Below are 22904 nucleotides of genomic sequence, written 5' to 3' on the forward strand. Positions count from 1 at the left end.
CCTTAGTGTATCGAGTAGATATTTCTGTCCTTCGGGTCCGTGAATTTCATTGGATGCGGCGGCAGGCCACTACATCCAATCAAAATTAAGTTGTTCAAATTTGAACACTGTTCCTACCTGATCGAGATAAGACGAGCTCACGACTTGAAATGAACAGGGTAAAAATAATAAAATTGTTGGGTATAAAAGGTTTGGACACGTATATCCACACTACTTGAAACTACTTGTTAGGTGATATTTTGTCATATTACATATCAGGGAACAACATTTGCAATAAACTGTATGTGGTATTTTTCTATAAAATTGCAAAATAGAAGAAGAAAAATGTATCGTCTTAAAATATGCTAACTTGTCTTAGGAAAGAGTTCATCGAGATTTCTTGATGTCATCTAAAATGTTCCGATCCTGCGTCTATATTAAAATTAGTATGTCAATATCATAGTTTCTAAGATGCTCTTTGTTATGTACGATTAAAAACAAGTATCCAGTGTACTTTGACTTCATACTTCATTCTGATTGGTTTGTTTTGCCTCCATTTTTCAAACATTAAACTTGTAGTCCGTGATCAATGTGGTGGCATCTAAATCAAGTTCATTTGACAAAAAAACATCAATTCAGGTTATCCTTAAAATTCCATTTGCGTATTTGTTTAAAACTGTCTTTAGTTTTACCGTAATTTTAACGTTCTAGGTAATCGGTGCCTATGTATATCGTTTTACGTAGCGAGACAAGTTACCATCAATATTAATACCGGTACAATCCAACCTAAAGGTACGAATGTGTGTAATATTCGTCAGGCTATAGAACTATAGCAGTTTGTACCCCCTCACCTTAAGAGTAAAAAAAGATGAAAATCCAGAAGGATAAAACAAAAAATGCGTAAAAATTTGGTAATTTAATTCAGTCATTGATCATTTATATAATAGTAAAGTCCAATACAACAACGTAAGACCTCACCCGATATTTTTGTTCGGGGGGGTGGTTTGTGTGATGGGTCTTACAGCCTAACTAACGGTACTGTGTAGCGTGTTTTGATGTCGACTAACAGTGTAACGAAAGTCAAATTTTCTACAAAGTAAAGTTATAATGTTTTTGTCAGACCTTACTTACCCTGATGTTTTTTCTCTAATAAATTCAAATTCTCAAAAAAAAAAAGGACCTGTTTTCAATTTTCGTTGGCCTACATTTCAGTTGGCTGGAAAGCGATGAAAGCCAGGAATGCTGAAATCGGGTTAAGTTGAAATATTCTTTAGCGAAACAAATAAAAATATATTATGCCTATTGGAACTGTAAGCAGCCTTTCGTTTCATTCAAGAAACATGTCCCCCACATGAACCTACTTAAACATACTTTGGCATACCTCAGCTACCGTCGCATTGCTACAAATCGAAATGTATGTCAACGGAACATAAAAATACGTCCATTTGCTTGTGTCATATTTTCATTCCACAAGGATAAAGACAGCACATTAAGTATATTAATTGCACATAAATTAGTGGAAGAGTGTCTATATAGGCTGCCAAGTGTGTGAGATATTCCTGAAACTTTGACTACTCAATCCAATGTCAACCGACATCAGAACACGCTGTACAAAGCCGTTATTTGGGTAGTAAAACATATCAATAGTGACTAAAACAAAAGCAACACCTGCTATGTCTTACATTGTAGGAATATAGTAAAGTCAAGTCCAACATGTAAGAACTTGATACTGATAGTTATATTTTGGGTGTCAGGCTTTTAAAGCTTAACAATGGCACTGTGTAGCGTGTTTTGATGTCAACTAACATCATAATGAAAATAAAATTTCCAGGAATATCTCACACAACTGGCAACTAAAATGACGACGCTTTTCTATTAAGTAAAGTCATAATGTCTTAGACTTTACTTACTCTGATGTCTTTTCTCTAATAAATTCAAATTCTCTCAAAAGAAATGTACCTGTTTTCAAGTTTCGTTGGCCTACATTTCACTTGGCTGGAAAGCAGCGGAAAGCCAGAATTGACAAAATCAGGTTAAGTTGAAATATTATTCTTTAACGAAATGAATAAAAATATATTACGCATATTGGAGCTATAAGCAGTGTTTCATTTAGTTCAAGAAACATATTCCCCCACATGAACCTACTTGAACATACTTCTGCATACCTCGACTACTGTCGCATTTCAACAAATTAAAATGTGTCAGCGGAACATAAAAATGCATCCATTTGCAAGCTTCAGATTTTGATTCTATGATGATAAAAACAGCACAGAAACTATATTAATTACAGATTAATTTATGGAAGAGTTGATATGGGCTGCCAAGTGTGTGAGATATTCCTAAAACTTTGACTACTTGTCCTGATGTCAACCGACATCGGAACACGCTATACAAGCCCATTATTGAGTAGTAAGACATAGCACTAAAACAAAAATAACATGTCTTACATTGTAGGACTAACCTTTAGGTTGATCTCATTCATAAATGTCCACTTTTTGATTTTGACATACACAATTCTTGGGGAGCTAAATATTGACCTTCCAAATTAATATGGAAGTATGAGGATTGAAATAAAATGAGTAATTGCCATTTAAAGATATGTAAAATCAGATTTAAAAAATTGACACCCATTTTATTCTGAACAAAATCTGTTGAACACTTGTGACCTGTATGTCTTTTACTATAGCCTGATTATTTTTAGTCCTATAATGTGTAATACATGTGCCCTGATATTTATATTTTGGGGTCGACGTCTTACTGCCTAAATAGCAGCATTGTGTAGCTTGTTCCCTGGTCGACTGATGGGAACAAGAGGCCAAATTTTCATAAATATCTCATACACTTGGCAGCCCTGGTCCTACAATGTAAAATGTCTAACTCTGTTATATATGTTTTGATGTTGACATCTTACTGCCTAAATAATAGCGTTGTTTAGCATGTTGCCTAGTTGACTGACAAGGGACCAAGTTTTCTTGAATAATGCACACACCTGGCAGCACATATCAACACTTTACCCAAATTAAAGTCGTGTTGCTTTAGTCGGACTTTACTTATTCTGATGTCTTTTTTTTAAAAAAATCAGATTCTTACACAAGAAAATAAAATGGTAAAAAAAATCTGATATCCCAATGCCTATGGTCCCATTAATTTTTAAATCATTCCTGTCCTGTATTCTAAGTGAGGTGTCCATCAGGAATGTAAAAAAAAAATTATTTGCCAGAGGAAAGGTTGATTGCGCTGATGAAATATGTAAATGTATATTCAAGAAGTTGACATACTTGCCATAACATGGCACAATCACAGATTTTAATTGGATTGAAGCATGGCATGTCCTGCTAAAATTAGGATTTTGTACTGCCAAACCCCATGACATGGTAATGTTTTGAGAAAAAACATTTTCAATGCTTTTCAAAAAAAAAAACACCCACCACTTTCAGTATATGCCCATTACATGTACCATGCATAAACAGTTAAACAGTAATGATTGGAGTTGATGTAAAACAATCCCTTTAGCAGTTTAAATAGTGGATATTAAAGAGGCCAGGTATGAACCACCATTTCATATATTAATTTGTTGACAATAGCTAGTGAGATATGTTTGAAGTCTGTAGTGGGTGAGCCCATTGTGCTAATTTGCATAGGTAGGACCAAGAAGTGGAACAACCCTAGAGATCTCTATAGGATTTTAAAACTAGGAGTCCAGGACTCCCATTTTGGTAAAAGTAGGAGTCCCACCATCAAAAGTTGCAGTCCCTTCTTTCCTACAGAATCAACACAGACGTCAGTGCATCTATTTTTAGATGGAGAGGTTTTCGTAATGTAATCACTCACTATAATATAGCTTCATTACAACAGTCCATTGACAAGATCACAAACTTATGGTTTATTTATTTGTATACTTACTTGTAGTAATTTTAGGCAAAGAAATAGTATCTGATTTGTGGTCTTTTCCCGTATTTTCGCAAATTCGTGTAAAGACACAAAACAGCTTAGACTTTAAAGCGCATCTTGCGAATTTCACAACATAGCATTGTCCCATATGTTTCTGACCTACATAATTTGCATTTTAAAGTTAAATTTTAAATAAATAATACCTAGGCTTTGGTTTCAATGCTTTGTATTTTTTTTCTGAACATATTTGCCCAAGATTTAAGAAAACAGACGATCTAATAAACTGGTACATCCCAGACTTAGCGAAGTCCGCCATTATTTCCCGTTAGGTCTATTGGTTCACTTATAGTTTCAAAGTAATTTTGTGACGAGCTAGTGTATAAGAGGCAGTTAATATATATCCAGATCACCTATTCTGATCTTAAAACACAATTTTGTATGTCTTATCATCAAAGGATAGCATGCAGGAAATTGATAGTTGCTGCCTTACTCGGAAAAGGGTTAATGGTCAATCAGCTATCAAAATATAATGCTTGTGAATGGGCATGAGTTTGTTTGTCAACATAATTGATATAAAAACTAGGCCTAGCTACTGAAGCCTTGATGAATACATTTCGGTACAACACTAGAACTAACCGGGCTAAGGTGAGGGGCATTTAAAAAACATATGGTATGGTCAGTCAATGTACCACTTAAATAATCAGGGAGAAGTCGTTTTCGCTTTCCTAACAGAAGAAGGCGAAGTTTACGTTTTCTGGCGACTTGTCACCCACTTACGAATGGCATTTTGTCCAAGTCTCAACATGTCTTGATTCTGAGGTCACGTGCACTGCTTATTCCGGTACATTCGGAAATGAACACAATAATGAAAGCTATGTTGTTTATTTGATGTACTTTTATAAATGACCACACGTACGTCTCTGGGTCTTTCTGCCTCTGAATTCAATCACTGTAAATATCAGTGCATTTTCCCACCTGGCTGCCAGTCAGAGCCTTTGAACTTACTGCCCAGCTACTGCATCATGTTCTTTTTTATGTACTCTTATAAAATGGCAACATGTATGTATCAAGGGGTCTTTCAGTCACTGAATTCTGTCATTGTAAATATCAGCACAGCTAATTGATCAACACATTTTTCCACAAAGCAGGTGGCTGAAGCAGGACTGGCAAGTCTTTGAATTTTGCCGCACACCTATTACATGCAGACGGAGGACTCCCACCTCAGTGATTTTCTGCATCCCAGATCAAAAATTGGCATCCAAATACGTGTAATTAAGCGTTTCTGAGATCTCTGAACCCATTATAGGTAAATTAAGGAGAAGCTATATGCATGTACAAGAACAAAATTTATACATTATTGCCTTTGTGAACAGTGGCAACGTTTCTTTGAAGTCAGATTTTTTGCATATATAGAATGCAAAGTATGATCATTTCCATTGTCGGAAGAGAGTTGAAGTGTAATTCATTTATTTTAGTCTATTTAGGTTAGCTATCAGCAAATCCCAACAAAAATTAATTTCAGAACTCTTGGTTGGTGGAGTTTTTGTGAAGCATGCCAGCATAGCTATGAACATTAATGACACTTGCATTACCTTCAAATCCCTTTGAACCCAACTGAATTTATATTTAAATTGTAGCTATTGCAACGTTATGCAGCATCATTAAAAAGGGGAAATTTTGGGCATGTGGAAGTTGGAGTCTGGACTTGTGGGATTTCTGTCAGGGCTTGTGAGTATAAGTTACCAGCCTGGGGTCTATCTAAAAGTTTTTCTTTGAGCACTGAAATACTTCTCTCTCTTGATAACTTGCGCACATCGGGGTCCAAAAGCATTGACCACATTATAAGTGAGGCACGAGTTATCGAGGGACCTATAGAAAAAAGCCAAAATTAATAAAAAGAGATTGCCGTAAAGGTAAAAGGGGGTGGGTTTGTTGGCAGGTTATAGTGTTGAATACTCAATTTATAATCATGCTGAGATTAACTGAATAAATATCTTTTCATAATGGTGTACTTTGTGGTTTTTTTTCCTCATAGAGCAACATTAATTTCAGGATAAATTACAGTATATTGAGATCATCAAAAACATTTCACATTGTTTCCGTTCACTTAACACGTGTACCACTTCACACATTGTGTACTATGTCATTAATTTGTGTGTTGAATTGGATACATTCTAGTTTTATTGTTTGATACAACTTAGACGGGTTTTTTAAATACAAAAGATTGACACTCTTTTCGAGAAACATTGTCGAACAATAGATAGATTGATTTGATTGTGGTAGAAGTAAAATGAAAAATCACAAGGGTTAATCATCGCCAACATGAATTTAATGGGTCTACAAATTTAAAACAACATAAATTTGAACACGATAATACTGGCCGTTTGTGACATGCTTGACAAATATAACTTCACATTTTGAAAAAAAATCAGTTATTTTTTTGTGTAACTCCTTGATTTCTCTGCCACTGAGCAAAATCCTGCTGATTTCTCAACTGTATGATATTTACATAGTCAACACTTTGGGTCTCCAGCCACCATATAAAAATGTGAAACCATTTTCAGTAGGTCAAATAAAATGAATTTTGATAACGGTAGTGACCACAAGAACTTATGCTCAGATTTGCATGCCTTTGAATTTTTTCTTTGTACCTCCCTTGCTTGATTTGATACAAAAGACAAATTCAAATTGATAAAACAACACAGGTCTCTTTTAATTGATTTTTTAATGCAACAAACGCTTCCCCAAGTTGTTAATCAAAACAAAGCTGGCATGTAATTAGGTTCTCACAGACGTATTCATGGGTTTCAATGTGACGGTCAATTGACTGTTTTCATATTTTCATAGAACAGAATATGTTGCGATTATAATGTTTACAATGAAACGGAATTAAAGGATTAGAAGTGACTTTTACATTTAATTGGTGTTTATTTCTCTCTATGTTGTCACCTGTTAGCATTTACCAGAAGTTTTCATTGATCGCTATTTTCAAGTTACATTGACCTACGGGTGGAATGCAAGGAATGCCAAAATTGGATTACCATGAAATGTTTCTTTAAAGAAATTAATAAAAAATATACTGATATTGAAGAAAGTGTTTAGATAGCTTCATTTCATTCATGATACTTATCATTCTTTTCACCAAGTTTGGCATTCAATCAAAACTAATACAAATATTGTAAAACATTGTTTGGTATAATTCTGGATTATTTGTTGAGTCCATGAAAAAAACCTTTTCTGATTGATCTATAGTAGCCTGCTACCATATACCTTTCATTATCATGATTAACGACATCAGTGCTTGGGGACTGTACATCTGGTTTGTTCAGTGTCCATGAAGACTGTGCTGAAAGTAATCACACTGATTGACTGGATGAGTGGTTTAACACTTACCCATTTGCACTCTGGGTGTTTATGTGCTGGATGTTAATTGGTATTCATTTACAGTTGACCATTAATCGTATTCCATATTTCTGACACAATACCACTTGCTAATTGTTATTATGGTGACTGTCTTACTGGATTAGTGCTGGCAGTGGTTTTAGTGATCTTTTGGCAAACTCACAAACCTTAGGGTCCATGGATTAATAATGATTTTGAGCCCAGTTAGGATAATTAATAGCTAAAAGCAAATACATAGCTTATGTTGGTAGCAGCAGCAACTTCTTTAGTTTTCTTTACATATGGAGCATTTACACAATAAGCTTCAAGACTGGGTCTTTAAAAAGGATTTAACATTTTTTAAATCAGAGGCTGTTCCAAATTATTAGGGACAGAATTCTAGTTTAGCTGTTGCATACCTCAAAGTTTGTAGTTCATAACTGGAAGATGTTATATTGGATCGCTAAGGTGTTTGCATAACTACATGAGTGAAACAATCTTTTTTAAACTCCCGGATCATTTCCACTCCAAATAATTCCATAGCTTTGAGAGTTACATCAATTTCTACCTTTATCCATAAGTATTAGATCACTTGCCTTTTAAAGTTTTTAGTTTTGTTTGTTTTTTTTTGAAATATTAAAACTGGACATCGGAAATATTTAATGCAGATGATGCAGTATTTACCTTTATGTATTTGCAGTCCAAGGATCTCACCCCTTCACAAAATGGTCTTTCCCTGGAACTAGAAATTGACAATGAACAAGCTGATTGTTTGCACATAAAAACTCCTATTTGGCTTGAAATGCAAACAAGATGATATTGTTATGGATCCCCTGTTGATAGCTAGGTTAGAAATGATAAATTAATAAAATAACCAAGTTCCGTGCATTTTTTAAATATATCTTTACTGGCTTTTTTTTTATATAATGACCATTGGAGTGCATACTACTATAGGGTTAGCAAATATTCAAATTGGTGTGGGAAAGGAAAGAGAAAACTCAGCCTACCATATACATGTGTAGGTCTATTACTCTTGCACTTGCTAACAGGCAAAGATTTTGTTGGTGGTTCTGCACAAACTTTAGTTTGTTTTCAAGGCAATAGATCTGACAGCATCCCCAATTATCAGACAATGGTCTTAAAGCAGTGGAGTTGTTAGTTATGATGCTTGGTTGATGAAACATTTTTTTAAAATTAAAAATACATATACCAATACAGGGATGGTCCTGGCTTTTAAAAAGCTGTCGCCAAAAAAATCGCCAACCTCAATATTTGGTCGCCAATTTTCAAAAAGTGTCGCCAGATCAAGTAGTGTACATTTTTTCAAGTGCTAATTTAGGTTATTAATGTAACAGGCAATGAAAATTACAAAAGATGGGTAGTTAATACTCTAATTACAACAAGCATTAACAAAATGTTACACAGTGTTACATGAAGATCCGTCGCGATTTTAGGGCTGCCCACTTGTTGAATGCAGTTTCAAAGTCTAATTTTTCACACCTGTACATGCTGATTCTCATTAAATTCTCGAGAGATGAGATGCAGAGTTTATTTCTGATGTCAGTTTTTATGAGGTTCATCTAACTGAATCCACGTTCACAGTCTACAGTGCTGACAGGTGACACCAGTAGTCTCTCAGCAGCCCCCCTCCCCTTATGGCTAGCTTCACAAAGCTTGTAGTGAATTGCTTCCTAATTCCCAAGAATGATCACTGAATGCTGTATAAATTTTCTCGACAAGCAAAATATGATCTCCATTCCCACGAATGAAACTTACAGGAGTCAACACCTGGCAATATTGGACCGTATATATAAGCATAAATTCACACCCAATTTAGGGATTCTTTCACTCCTGTATTTTGAGAAATAAATAATTATTATTAATTATGCAAAACTGTTTTTTTTGTGCTATTTCTTGTTGCGGAGTTTAAGTCTCTGCAGCCGTAACATCGATTGATGGCAAAAGGAAAAGATCAATGAGTAAAATGCTGCACTGGCGACAGATATAATTGTGACTGAGATTTTTTTCCATTTGCTTTGTATTTATACACAGTAGTCAGTACTTCAAAGGTTATCAGTTTTCTATGAAGGTTCAGCAAAACTATTATATTGGTATATGTAAAAAAAACAAAAACAACAGAAGGATTAGCCATTCAATTAATTGTATCTGTTCTATTTGCGTCTTCAGAAGTCGGTCAGTTGTAGGTATAGTTCGGTAGCATGACTGACAGTATCACAGCATACAGTACTCAGCCCAGATGTCAGCATAGCAGGTTATGATGTAACAATACACAGTAAAGATGGGGTTGTCAATATGAACAAAGGATCGTTTGTGTAACAGATTGATTTCAATGCATTGCTTAGTCAAGTTTGTGGCTTCCTTTCGTTCTCCCTTTTAATGTATCCAGTCCAAATCCATGATTGTATGTACAAATTAAATAACCAAAAAGTCTGTCGCCAAAAAAATCGCCAGATGGGATATTTTTGTCGCCAGTAAGGAAAAAAAATCGCAATTTGCGACATTGGCGAAGCCCAGGATGATCCCTGCAATATAACCCTTATACATGTACTATAAATACATGTACACTGTATTCTGTAAATGTATGTATATTATTAGTATAAATACCATGGTATGGTGTATTGTGATGATACTAAACAAGAAACGAATTGTAAATAGAAGACAATAATTTACATTCAAGAGATAGTTGCCTTGTTTATTTATGATCTATCTCCAATTTTGTATGTAAGAATGTATTGTAAATGATGCCAATTTTTTGCAGTAAATAATTTCCAGCAGAACATGGTGTATATATGAGATTTTCATGGCAAATGCTGCATGGATGCCCAAATTGATTATGATATGAATGCAGTATAACTAATAACATGCTGAATCATCAACCACTGCAGAAAACTTAAAATTGCAGATTTTTAAAAATATTTACATATTTACGATTGTTTTGAATCTTTGAAATTTTATTTACTCTCTGTAGAGGTAATGTGGTAACCTGAAGACATTGACCTTATTACTTGAATTTCTGAGAAATATAGTAAGTCCTGTGGGTCAGACATCACATTTCTCCTATCCAATAATCAGCTATTTGCAATATGCTTCATTAATAAACTCCTGGAATGGCAACTTTAAACTCTTTCAGACTTTTGCTCTTATACAATTTATAATTTTTTTGATGGGGGGGTGGGTGTCAAAAGGCACCTATACTTCTCTAGGCAACTTTTTTTATTAAAAAAAGCTTTGAATCAGCAAGGGAACAGGTTCCAACCTGCATGATTGTTCAATTGCAGAAGGGTAGTGGGTATTGTCAATGATTTATTTTTTCAGGGGCAGAAACAAGTGTCTGTGGCTGTATCATTTGTTTTGCATATGCAGGAAGTACAGTGAGAAGAGTTTGGTTGTTAGTTATCATTAAGTACATGTACAGGCACTTGCATTTATTTATCAGTGTTTCCCATAACTATAGTTGTACAGGTAAAACCTGTTATAATGTGATGCTAGGGGTCCAAACAATAACACTGTGATATAAGAAGGATCATGTTAACAAATTGTTTGGAAAAAAATTCCTATTAGAAAATGGGCACTGAAATTTCAATGTCGTCAGTTTTAAACCTCTTGATCTTATATTGTTTGTTTTGTTCGCAGTTTCATCAGATATCAAATATACTTCATTTTTTAATTGTATAAATGCTATTATGGTGGAAACGGTGCACAGTGAAGTTAAGGCAACATTAAATGCAGTGCTGGGATTAAAAATCTGCTAGGGATACAAATAATTTGTTTTTCTGAGAGCATGTATTTAGGATGCTAAAAAGAGAGGTCACCTTAAATTAAAAAATGAGAGCCATGCTGCTATCACATAATAAGTGGAATCATAATGAATTGCATTATAGCTGGTTTTACCTGTAGTATTTATTTTACTATTGTAGATTTTTGGATGATCATTCACCTTACCAGCGATGGATGAGTTGGAACCAAATGTTAGGAAGGCACGAAGGCGCTCCATGCGGAATCTTCGCAGACAGTCATTTGTATTTGGTGAAACTTCTAATGAAGATTGCAGCAGTTTTCTCTTAGGCGTTAATAAAGAATATGCAGGTAATTACAATATTTGTCAATTTTTATTTGAAGGCAAAACACAGGTGTATATTAAATAGTACATTTAATTATACTGGAAGGACTTGTAGGTTGAAAATTTGAACTAGGCCTGCTGAGTCTTCATTTAATGATTCATCACTGGCTGCTAGCATAGATACATACAAGTTTATTTCATATTTCATAGGAAAAGTAGGAAGAGAAGAATTGTACCTGGATTCTTGTCACCTGTTTTCAATAATAACCTATTTTCAAGATTATATTCCATTGCCAAAAATAGTCATAAAACATTTTTGGTGAATCAGGTAGTGGAAAAGTAATATTTTTATAAGTTCAGTGAGTTTTCTTTTGTTCTTGGATTATTTAGCTCAAAAGGTCTTGTAAAATGGTTGTTTAAAATGAACAGCTTTAATTTTGATCTCTTGACCCTCATTTCTCCCCATTTTCCCACCACTTTACCCAATTCTGACCAGGAAGAGAAGTCACTTCACCTGAAAAATTTAATCCAGCATGGACTATGATATGAATGCAAAGTTTTCAGACTTTGAAATTATTTTGGTCTTATATAAAACTTAACATGCATATAACAGTGTTGACTTATGATATGGCCGTGTCCATTATGCCTCTTGATTTTACATCATTCTTTTCTATGGTAGCTAGGTAATTAAAAAAAAATGTATTTGTCTCATAACCACTGGATCATTATTGACTGAACTTTGAAGCAGTATTCTGCAGAATATGTTCTATCAGAATATATATTTTTCATGACTAATATTTTAAATTCTTTAACAGCTTTTTAGTATCAAGTTCTATAATTTTGACTCTTCTCCAATACTTCTTGGCAGATTTGTGGGAGTTTTCATACGACATATTGTATCAATCCTTTACCACAGTTGAGTATTCAAAGGCCCCCCTGGAAATGACTTTGGTTCCAAAGCAACAAGGTCAACAAATGCTTTTAGATAAAAATTACCCGGCCAGTTTGTGTTACATTGGCTTGTAGACTACTTTGAGCCATTTGATCAATGTCAGGCCAACACAGACTGTTTATATTATTAATTGCAAAGGGAAAATCACTTTAGTTCTTGTCTTGCTTGCATAGCATAGCATGACACACATGTATCACTTTTCAAACATTGGTGTTGCTGTTGCATTCAACTCAGTCTCTGGCACTGTTGTATTTTGTCCTGAAACATGATGTGTGTATTCATTATGGATGATACTGCTGATCACTGGCAAAGGGAGGTTATAGTGAGTCACTTTTTTTAAATCGTGAAACATGATGGGTATATTCATCCTTGAGGGTACTGCTTACAAAGAGCAAAAGCAGGTCACAGTTGGCTGACCTGAACTGTAAGGCTGAGTGAGCTTGCAGCATGGCCATGTGTTCATTGTGTCTGTTGTACATCCATCAGCAATGACATGTTGCCATTCTAAAGGCAATATTTCTGATCCAGTTTTGATCAAGCTTTTGATATGGGCTTGTATCATTGAGATCCACTTGTGTTAATGAGGTGATCTTGCTCCTAATAGGTCAAGCAAGTTGGAAGGCCATATCTTTTTATCCCATTTTAATCAATCTAGGAATGTAGATTTGTATTATGATCTTGGATGATGTTAGTATGAATGAACTAGTATATATTTATATGTTTAGGGTTACCGCATGGGTCTGGAATTCTGGACAAAGTCTTAAATTTGAAAATTGCTTTTCCAGGCCTTGAAAAGGTCTGGGGAAAAAAAATGACCAAAAAAATCTGGAAAAAGTCTTAAATTTCATTTTTCCAGAAATGTGACTGCTCCTTTTGGAGCTCTTTGGGTGCTACTGTATAACACATCTCAAGGTGCCTATAACTGATAAATTGGTGTGAGAAGGCAACACCATTTTGACTGGTGTTTGCTGACTCATTGAGGATTTATATTCTACTATTTCCATTTCATGCATTATAAATTTCGTGTTGTGTTAGTGAGTAGTCATTTTAATTTCATTGGATTTTATTTGATTTGAGATTCTTGGACCAATATATTTGTGTGCCTGTGTGGACTTGATATGTAATTTTTAAAGAATGCCTGGAAATTACATTTATAACCCTGTGTGGATGAAGCTGATGACTTTAAAGCTTGGTCAGGGCCTTCCAATCGTAAGACTAAAGCATCATGTATTGGAACTCTTAATGTTTTATATAATACTGTGGACTGTATACAACAGATTGCAAGATTTTGCTAAGGTAAATAAAATCTTGTCAATTATATTTTTTAATCTCTGCACCTTTCACTTGCAATTTTAAGTATGTTAGTTTCATTAGGTCAATAAACTTGTCACATTGTTCAGTCTGAAAAATGTCTGAAATCATTTTCTAAATTTGTGGCAGGAACCCTGGATGTTGCATCCGATTATCTGAGCTTGTTACTATTGAGGTTTTTTGTCTAGTCCAGTTTTAATGAAACTTGGAATATCCACTGATATCATAAGTATCTCGAACCGCTCAGGTGACTTAAGCAGTTAGAGCATCTGCCTTGGATGCATGAGGTCATGGGTTCAAACCAAAGACTTTTAAAAAATGGTACTAGCAGCTGCCAGGCATGGCACTCAGCATTAAGAGGTTAATGTTAGGATTGGTTGGCCTGGTGTCAGAATAATGTTACTGGGTTGGAGATGATACTAAATTTTCTGCAACATGGTGCCCTAGTGCTTGACTTCACTATAAACTGACACACTGCAGAGTGATATGACTGGAAAATTGTTAAAGCTACTTAAAAAAATCCAAATCACACACACACACACACCTCAGATGATCTGGGATCTGATTAGCTGAGTTTTTTAGGCCTTTTGTGTAGTCCAGTTTTAATGAAACTTTGAGTTTACAGTTACATCATCAGTATCAGGTGATCTTACATCTGATTAGCTGCACTTGTTACCACATTGGAGGCTTTTTGTCTTGTCTATTTGAATAAAACATCGAATGTACATGATCATTATCTCAACTGAGTTACATAATAAGCAACATCTATTTATAATAATGTGGCAGTCTTGCATCAGATTAGCTCATCTTGTTTCCACTCTGGTGTTAAGTGAGACATCATTCTATTTTGAAATGAACATCCTTTACTGTAGAAGTGTATTAAAAACAACATTTTTGTTGTCATGACTTAAGATAATAAACAGGATTCCATTGAATGGCCTAATGATCTGCTAGCCAAAATGAATTTCCATTAATTCAAATCAAGACCATATCTGCCTTTTAACTGGTTAGTGTTGATAACCATTACCATTGTTTCATCCAGGATGTCCTTGTCCAGCAAGGAAGCAGATTTAAGGTGCCAAAAGTGGGGCAAAAAATATTAACAGGGCAAGTTTGTTTTGTTTTGTTCTTTTTGCTCCAAAGAATCATTAGAGGTTCAAATTGCTCCATTATTATTTTATTCAAATATACAATCCATCACACTATCTTTTTTGATGGCACTGGTTCAGTGGTTGCTATGACTGGACTGCCTGTTATCCCCCACTTGCCTAATCCTAAGCTAAGCTTGGGATTGTTCAGAAATAGTTGTCAGGGCTGAGCAAATCCCATAGCCCAACGTCCCGGACTAGTCATTTTTGAAGTCGGACAAGTAAAATTTTCCAGTCGCTAGTCCGGGACAAGTGCTTTTTAAAAAGGTCGGGCTAGTCCTTATTTTAACGCTTTAATCAATATATCTGCCTTTATTTGGCCAATCATGCCCTCTGGGCATACTGAATTCTTGATTCTACCCCTCTTCGTGTATACATTTAAATCCTGTTACCGCTTGACTTTATATTGGGCTAAGCGACCAAATTATCGGCAAATCAAAACACATCAAACAAAAGAAAGCCAGTATAATCAATTAGCAGTGTTGTAAGTGGTTTTGTTGCAACGAGTTTACTCAATCTAGATCATAACGAGCAACTCACTATGATTTTAATCCAGTGAGTCAGTGGAATTAAATTAATGAAAGGTACTTTACCAACATCACTGTTGGTTTCCTTTATGAACTGATTAAATGACAGTAATGATTCTTTAATTTATAATTGATTATGCAGATGATTAACTTCCACGTGCGATATTGTGTTTGAAGCGAAACAATTACGTTAATTAATGAGCTGTTTCAGTTCGTATTTAAAGAGAAAATTGATGTTATGATCACTTTAGAAGTAGTTGTCAAGCAGGCTGATAGTTACTCTGTGGATAAAATGAGTTTGCAAAATTATTTTCGCAAGGAAGGTAATAATGGCGATTCAGCAAAGGTAAATTTGTTTGAAAATGGAGGGATAAAACGTAAGATGGATACTGAGTGTGCAGTAGTTATTTCTGAGTGTGAACGAAGATTTAGTTCAATGATCTTAATCAAGACTTCTTTGGGGCCCCGAGTGGCCGAGTGGTCTAAAGTGCTCTCCGTTACGGATCACTGCCATCTCACCTCTGTCTATGTGGGTTCGAGTCTAGGATTTGGCCAATGTGGGTATGTGAGAAAGCTTGCCAGTAGCTTCTCGTGGGTCGGTGGTTCTTCCCGGGGTTTTCTCGGGTTCTTCCTCCACCATTAATACTGGCTGCCATGCATAGCCTATCGTGTGCTGAAAGATGGCGTTAAACCCCACAACAACAACAATAACAAGACTTCTTTAAGGAATTCCTTAAACCAAAAGAGTTTACAAATGCTAATGAATATTTCTGCAAATGGACCAGAGCTTGATGACTTTAACCCAGACACAGCTATCAACTGCTGGCTTAGTGCTGGTGCAGGTGGCAGAAATATACATGGACATATTTTCAAATCCATCAGCTAAAACATATATACATGAACCTGAAGAAGCCAAATGTATAACAACCAATGTTTTTGAAAAATTAAATTCTTTTAAGAAATAATTCTGTTGTATATTATTTTTTTTTCCTATGGATTAAGTACATATGTCTCATCAAATCTTGGCAAGTGATTACCATTTTGGGACCAGTGAAGAGTAAGGTGGGACTAGTGAAGAGAAAGGTGGGATTAGTGAATTTTCTGAAACCACTTGTCCTGGACTAGTGGTTAAAAAAAAAATTTGCTTAGCCCTGGTTGTGTACTTGTTCATAATATTTCTTGGTTGAGAAGTTGATAATAAGATCATCATACAACCAACTTCCAATAATCTTGAAGCAGTGTGCAACTAATTCAATTAACAAACTGAGGTAAATTCCACTCTAACATCTTTAATGGAAAAAAAAATGTTGAATTTCAGTGATTATCATAAGCACGTGTTTCCTGTCACATGACATGTAGCACCATTTATCACATAATAATAATAATGTTAAGGATGACATTTTCTTAAACTTCATAAACAGAGAAAACAATTCATAAATGTTCCAGAATTTATTGTTTTTATTTTTTCATTATGTACATTTGCTTCATTCCATTGTTGTTTTTTTAGACTATGCAGTTTTGCTGACTAATCAAAATTCCAAACAAGAAAGCTCCACAAAACTAGTGTATATTTTGGATGGTGGTTTTGATTACTTGTTTACAGTTGATACTCTTATTTTCCTGTCTGTTCAGCTGTCAGTCATGTCTAAATATTAGCATTTTATTTAAACTTATCAGAATAGTGTGAAAAGTATGTTATCAAAAATAGATAATGTCATGGAGCAAGTACTCACCATATTTGCTTGATTAAGCATACAGTTTCTCTCCTGTAACAAATTTGTTTTCAAATCTAGATAGTGCACTGAATGTTCCCTTCTTGTAGAGAGGTAGCAAAGCTTTGAAGAGTTTTTTCCACTCACATAATGCTCTCAAACTGTAGAGATGAGCTGTGTTTGGTACAATTGGTCAATGACTAATTCAGATGCAAATCACTCGAGTTGAAATTAGAAAATGTATGTTAACTAAAATTACTGAATAGACTTATTTCAACTGAATGTATAGTAATAGTTCTTATTCTTGACGTAAATGGGATATGCGAGCGGGTATTGTTGTCATGCACATTGCAAAACCATTCAAAAACATCATTTAAATCTTGGTACATACATAATTCTCTTTCCATTTGCTCCATTTTCCCACTGCTGCTGAAAAATCTCCTTATCGATTACGACTTTGTTCATTCGAATCTTTTCAGCATAAAATTGTTTTATTCGAATCTCTTTTCTACATAAAATTGTTTGGCAAGTCCTGCATCCCCACCCCAGATGTTGTCGAGAATAACTGACTTTCTTCTAAAGTAATATGTCTCTGTTTACGTGATGATATGTTAATGTTTGGTAATGATTTATTCGGATGTTGCTAACTATGCAATTTTTTTATTTGGATGAAACTTTTGTAGAGTGGACAATATGCCTTCTTTGTAAAGGAAGTGATATATGTATTGTCACATGATTTTTTTGGTCTTTGTCTAGTACCCTGTTTTGTTCAAAGTTAATTTCTCTGTGTGTTAATCCAAAGAATCTATATTTAGCCTATGCTGACCATGTTATGATTTTCACAATTACCGGTTGTAATCATCAAAGAGCATTTCCTGTAAATGTCGGCTTTCATAGCTAATGATATAATATTAATCTTTGTGTTACATGTACTTTAGCCAACACTTCTCAGTAACAGAAACCTGACATCAGGAGACAGGTAACGACAGTAGAGATAATCTGATTACTTACCTTACGATATGAATGATTGGTTTTGGACACTGACTCAGTATATTGATGCATCAGTCAATTTTGATAATTCTGTATCATGACATACATACTTACATTTGTTACTTGATTTTAGATACTGATGCTTTATTTTAAATACTGTGAAAAATTTGGATTCTTGAAAGAGTTTGATTCTCTAAATATAACTATCTCATTATAACATGCATCATTACAACATGATTCTGGATATAGTGCAATACCACCAAATACATAACATTGCCACTTGTCATTAGGAAAAGAAATGGGAAGTCTTCAATTTTGTGTGTGTGTGTGTGTGTATATGTGTAAATTATAAAATAAACAACACCAACACGTAGAATGTGTGACCGGTTTCGCTTTAATGCTTCATCAGACTGAATTCAAACTGAATTCAATATCTTGCTTACGTCATTAATATGACATAAACAAGATTACGTCATAGTTTACAGTTTTAACGTAATTTAACGAATAATTTATATGGATATGTGCATATACAGCAAAGATTAATGATATCTTAACACATAAAAATATATAAAACTGGATCTTAAAGATACATATATCTCTACTGATAACTATATAAAAATTTATTAATAAATAGAGATAAACAGTTTTAGTAACATTTATATTATGTATAATGCACACTTATTAGAGGTATAGAAAATAAATCAATAGAAAAGAGAAAGTAAAGAAGAAAATAAAGAAATAACATTAATAAATAAAAACAAAATTAGATAAATACATAAAATATATATACTAATATAATTTGTTCTGCTATTAAGTAGGGTATTAGAACTCAGTTTATATAATAAAAATATGTATAACAAATATGGTGTTCATAACGTTTGCTATGAAGTATTTTATAAATAATTAATTATATTGTACAGAAAATTAATTTACAACTGCAATTTCATTTTTAAATAGTTAGTAAACTTATTTTTATATTATTAGATTCTACTTTTACCAATTACATTGTTTTTGCAAAGTAGAATAATCATATCTAATTGTACACAAGGGACATAATTCAGAAAAAAAAAATTTCACTTAATGTCGTATAGAGTTTTTGAATTTAGAATTGTGTATATGTGTGTGATTTAGATTTTTAACGTAGCTTTAACAATTTTTCAGTCATATTGCTACGATGTCTGCAGTGTCAGTTTATAGTGATGTCTAGCACTGGGGCATCATGCCGCAGACATGTAACATGATGTCCCACCCAGTCACGTTATCCTGACACCAGGACAACCAGTCCTAACACTTACCTCTTAATGCTGAGTGCCAAGCGAGGCAGCTGTTAGTACCATTTTTATTAGTCTTTGATATGACTCAACCCGGGATTGAACCCACGACCTCCTGCATCTGATGCGAACGCTAGAACACTAGAGCAGTCTCTTCAGTTTTAATCTGACACAAAATATACAGTATATGGCACTGACGACTAAAGTGGTAAGGGAAATAGTGATACATATACTGTATACAAGCTTATAGAGGAAGTGCTGCCTGATGATTAGATGCATAAATACTTGATGACTTTTTTATATATCTCAAATCCAATAAGCTTACATAGTGCACATGTATGAACTCAGGGTTTGAAATAGTAGTAAAGTTATTTCCTGGTTTATGGTTTTGCTGTTTGCTGAAAAATCTGGTAGAAAAATGCCATGAATTTCGAAAGAAAAAGTCACACACCTGTCCACCTCCAACAGCAAAATGCTGCTTCTGGCTAGGCTAATTCGGCTTTAATTCTAATCCTGGAACAATGCAGTGTTTTATTTTTATGACACCTTGTACAGGTACTAATTAAACTAATAGTATTGTCAAAAATATTTTGTATTATATTTGATTTATTTTTTTCAGGAGACAAGGAGAAAGATGGTGACATGCTTGAACAATATGGCAGTCTGTGGACAGAGACCAATTACCTGACCCCAGTTAAGAAATTGCGGCGTAGACGTTCCAGCGTTGTGCCTGCACATTCTGTAGACTTCTTAAAAACTGATTCTCTGGAATCTGAGATTGAAAACCTTCGTGCGGTTGAGAAGGAAGAGACATGCACCAATTGTTCTATTAAGAGCTCTTTTTTATCTCCCATGACAGTGCAGGAATCCATTCATGAGTCCAGTGTATGTGCCCAAACAATTGTGAAGGATGCACACCCTGAGACACCTGTTTCTATGTTTTCATCTGAAAAAGACCTCAATGTTTCAAACATTTACAAAGTTGCTGGTTCTGGTTTATGTGATTTATTGGATCAATTGGAAGAAAGCAAAGATGGAGCAAATATAGATCTTGACACAGCATATTCCAACCTGGATATTTCAACCAGCACACCAAAAAGTAGAGCCAGCAGCTCTGTTGGATCATTGGATACAAGTAACCAGTCTATGTCACCAGATTTCCCTCGCTCTCCCTCCACCACACCATGCTTTCAGCAAGAAAGCCAGAATAACCATGCTGACTCCTATCAAGGTAGCACCAAAGTGCGAGATGGAAGTCCTCACTCTGTTTCACAGTTATCACAAATTCTTGAATCCTCCAACCAGTCCCAAATGCTTGAATCTTCCCTTCATTGTAAAGACAGAGAAGAGACCAGGATGGATCGGTCCCATAATGACAGTAAAAATGACTCTCTTGGTTCTAGTTTTCTGTTTTTGTGTAGGAAACTAGCAGGAAAAGTGGCAAGTCTGGTTAGAATTAGCCCTCAGGGTGATAAAACATCCGAGTCTGAATTCTCTGGGAATGAGATGTGCAACTCTCCAATCCTGCATGAAAGGGATAATGCCTTGAAGGAAGCTGACAGTAGTTCTGCAGAAAATGTAAAAAGTTTACTGGTTATGGAGATGACAGAAAGAGATGGTTTCCAGAAGAGTTTTTTAATGCAAAATCAACAGCCTACCGATGCTGTTGCAGGAATGTCCTTAAATACATCAGTCATTGTAACACAGAAGTTGTCGTCATTTCATAGTGTAGAAAACCAAAAGAGCATGGTTGAAGACTCTAGTGGTTCATTATTAACAAAGATAAAGCCTGTCAAAAGGAAGAGCTCAGTGTCAAAAGCTTTTCTGGACACATTCAGAGCTGTAAGTGAGGAACTAAACAAAGACAGAAACATCTCTAATAATATAGAGTTGGATGAGAATCAGAGAATGGCTATGAAACTAAGTGATGACAAATCAAATGAAAAAGAGAGTGCAATTGCAAATGAAATTCAGAGTAATAAAACTAGTGATAGAGGGGGTAAATTTGACAGACTGGGCTTTGATTCTCGTGAGAACTATACGTTGGATCCACTAGTGACGGTTTTCATCAAGGAGCCTTCTGCAGATGATGTAGCTTTTACTTACTCAAGTGAAGTGACTAATCAGGAAGTTGACGAAACATGGGATGTTCTTGGTTTAGACACAGGCATAGTTGATGATAAAATTGTGAAAAAAATTGCTAATAGATGTGAATCACCTAAAGAACTGAGTCATACAAGTAAAGTTTTCGTAAAGCAAAACAATGAAATGATTTTTCAAGTAAAAGAAGAGAACACAGAGGAACAAACCTTTAGGAGAGAATCGTTAGAACAAGCCACTGTTGAAGTCAGTTTCACCCAGCTGAAAAAGTCTCTGGAAAATACTCATGCAGCTGGAAATATAGAGGACTGCACTCAGTCCCAGCTCAATACTGACAGTAATATTTCTATGTCATTGGCTACATCATGCAAGGAACAGCATAGTGGACAGGAGAATGTAAATGAAAACGTAACTGAAACTTGTGAAAGTTGTATACAGGAAAATAATAGTGGCAAAGACATGCTGTCAAAATCTGCCAAAACTGCAGAACAAAGGGATGATGAAGAGGCTGAAAGAGTTCTGGATTTTTTAACAATGGAGGATTCTGCTACATCATCAAAGGATACAAACCAGTCTGTGGCTAGGAAGAGAAAGAGACGGTCAGAGTTAATATTTTTGCAGGAAAATTATGGTGACAGCATTCTACTTGATGTTGAAATGAATTATCTTGAGCATTCTGATAAAATTAATGGCAAGGGAAGGAGGAGGTCTGCAGACAGGGCAGTAATGAGATTGCTTCAGGGGTCAACAATGGCACAGATTGAGGAGGAAGAGGCAGAAATTCTTAGTACAAAAGCTAGAGGTCACGAGTCTGATTCTCTTGTAAATGAAGGCAATGAGAGTTCACGTAGTGAAAAGATCAGTAACAGTAGAACAGGTCGAAAGAAGACTCGAGAGTTTAGTACAGCTCTGAATGACATTAGCAATGCAAATACATCTGGAGTTGCAGGAAGGACTGCTAAAAAGAGAGGAAAAGATTTACAAGAGACCAGCCTTGAAGAGCTCTACAGGAACAAAAATTATAAGAAGCCAGAGGGAAAAATGTGGGAGACAATTTTTGAACAGTCAGATTCAATAAATAGTAAATCAGAGAAACAATTATTCAGTAAAAAGAGGTACCAACGTGTAGCTACGTTCGAAAAGCCAACTCAGCTCAAATTAAGACGGCGACTACAGAAGGCCATTAAAAATGGATGGGATCCAAAGACTAGGAAACGAATGGCTCTTCCAGATGCAGTTGTGGAGGCAAAAATTGCGAATCTTGAAATAGAACTGAACTCAATATCGGATTCCTGATGCACACTAGATTTACTCAGTTTTATTACCTGTTGTTTAGTACAGAGTATTTGTAAATTTGTTATGTAGAACATTTTATTTATTACAGGGCTTTAAGTTGAACTTTAAGACCCAAAAGTGTATGTGTGTGTGTGTGTGTGTATATATATATATATATATATATATATATATATATATATATATATATAGACACACACACACGCAAACTGCCATTGGAATGGTCCGAAAGAGCGATGTTTACTATTAATGTAGCAGCTGGTCATTC

At 34.9% G+C, this 22904-nt stretch overlaps 1 protein-coding gene across 1 annotated transcript; it reads left to right on the forward strand.

The window, feature by feature from the left end:
* Positions 1–554: 554 nt before the first annotated feature.
* Positions 555–22733, forward strand: LOC149777546 (uncharacterized). The gene is made up of 3 exons (XM_089940760.1): positions 555–618; positions 11190–11358; positions 19863–22733. The coding sequence occupies exons 2-3, from the start codon at positions 11220–11222 to the stop codon at positions 22637–22639; spliced, it is 2916 nt and encodes a 971-aa protein (XP_089796886.1). The 5' UTR covers positions 555–618; positions 11190–11219; the 3' UTR covers positions 22640–22733.
* Positions 22734–22904: the final 171 nt, after the last annotated feature.

The sequence above is a fragment of the Sinohyriopsis cumingii genome, chromosome 18, assembly GCF_028554795.1.
Source record: "Sinohyriopsis cumingii isolate HCF-2022 chromosome 18, ASM2855479v2, whole genome shotgun sequence".
Lineage (NCBI taxonomy): Eukaryota > Metazoa > Mollusca > Bivalvia > Unionida > Unionidae > Sinohyriopsis > Sinohyriopsis cumingii.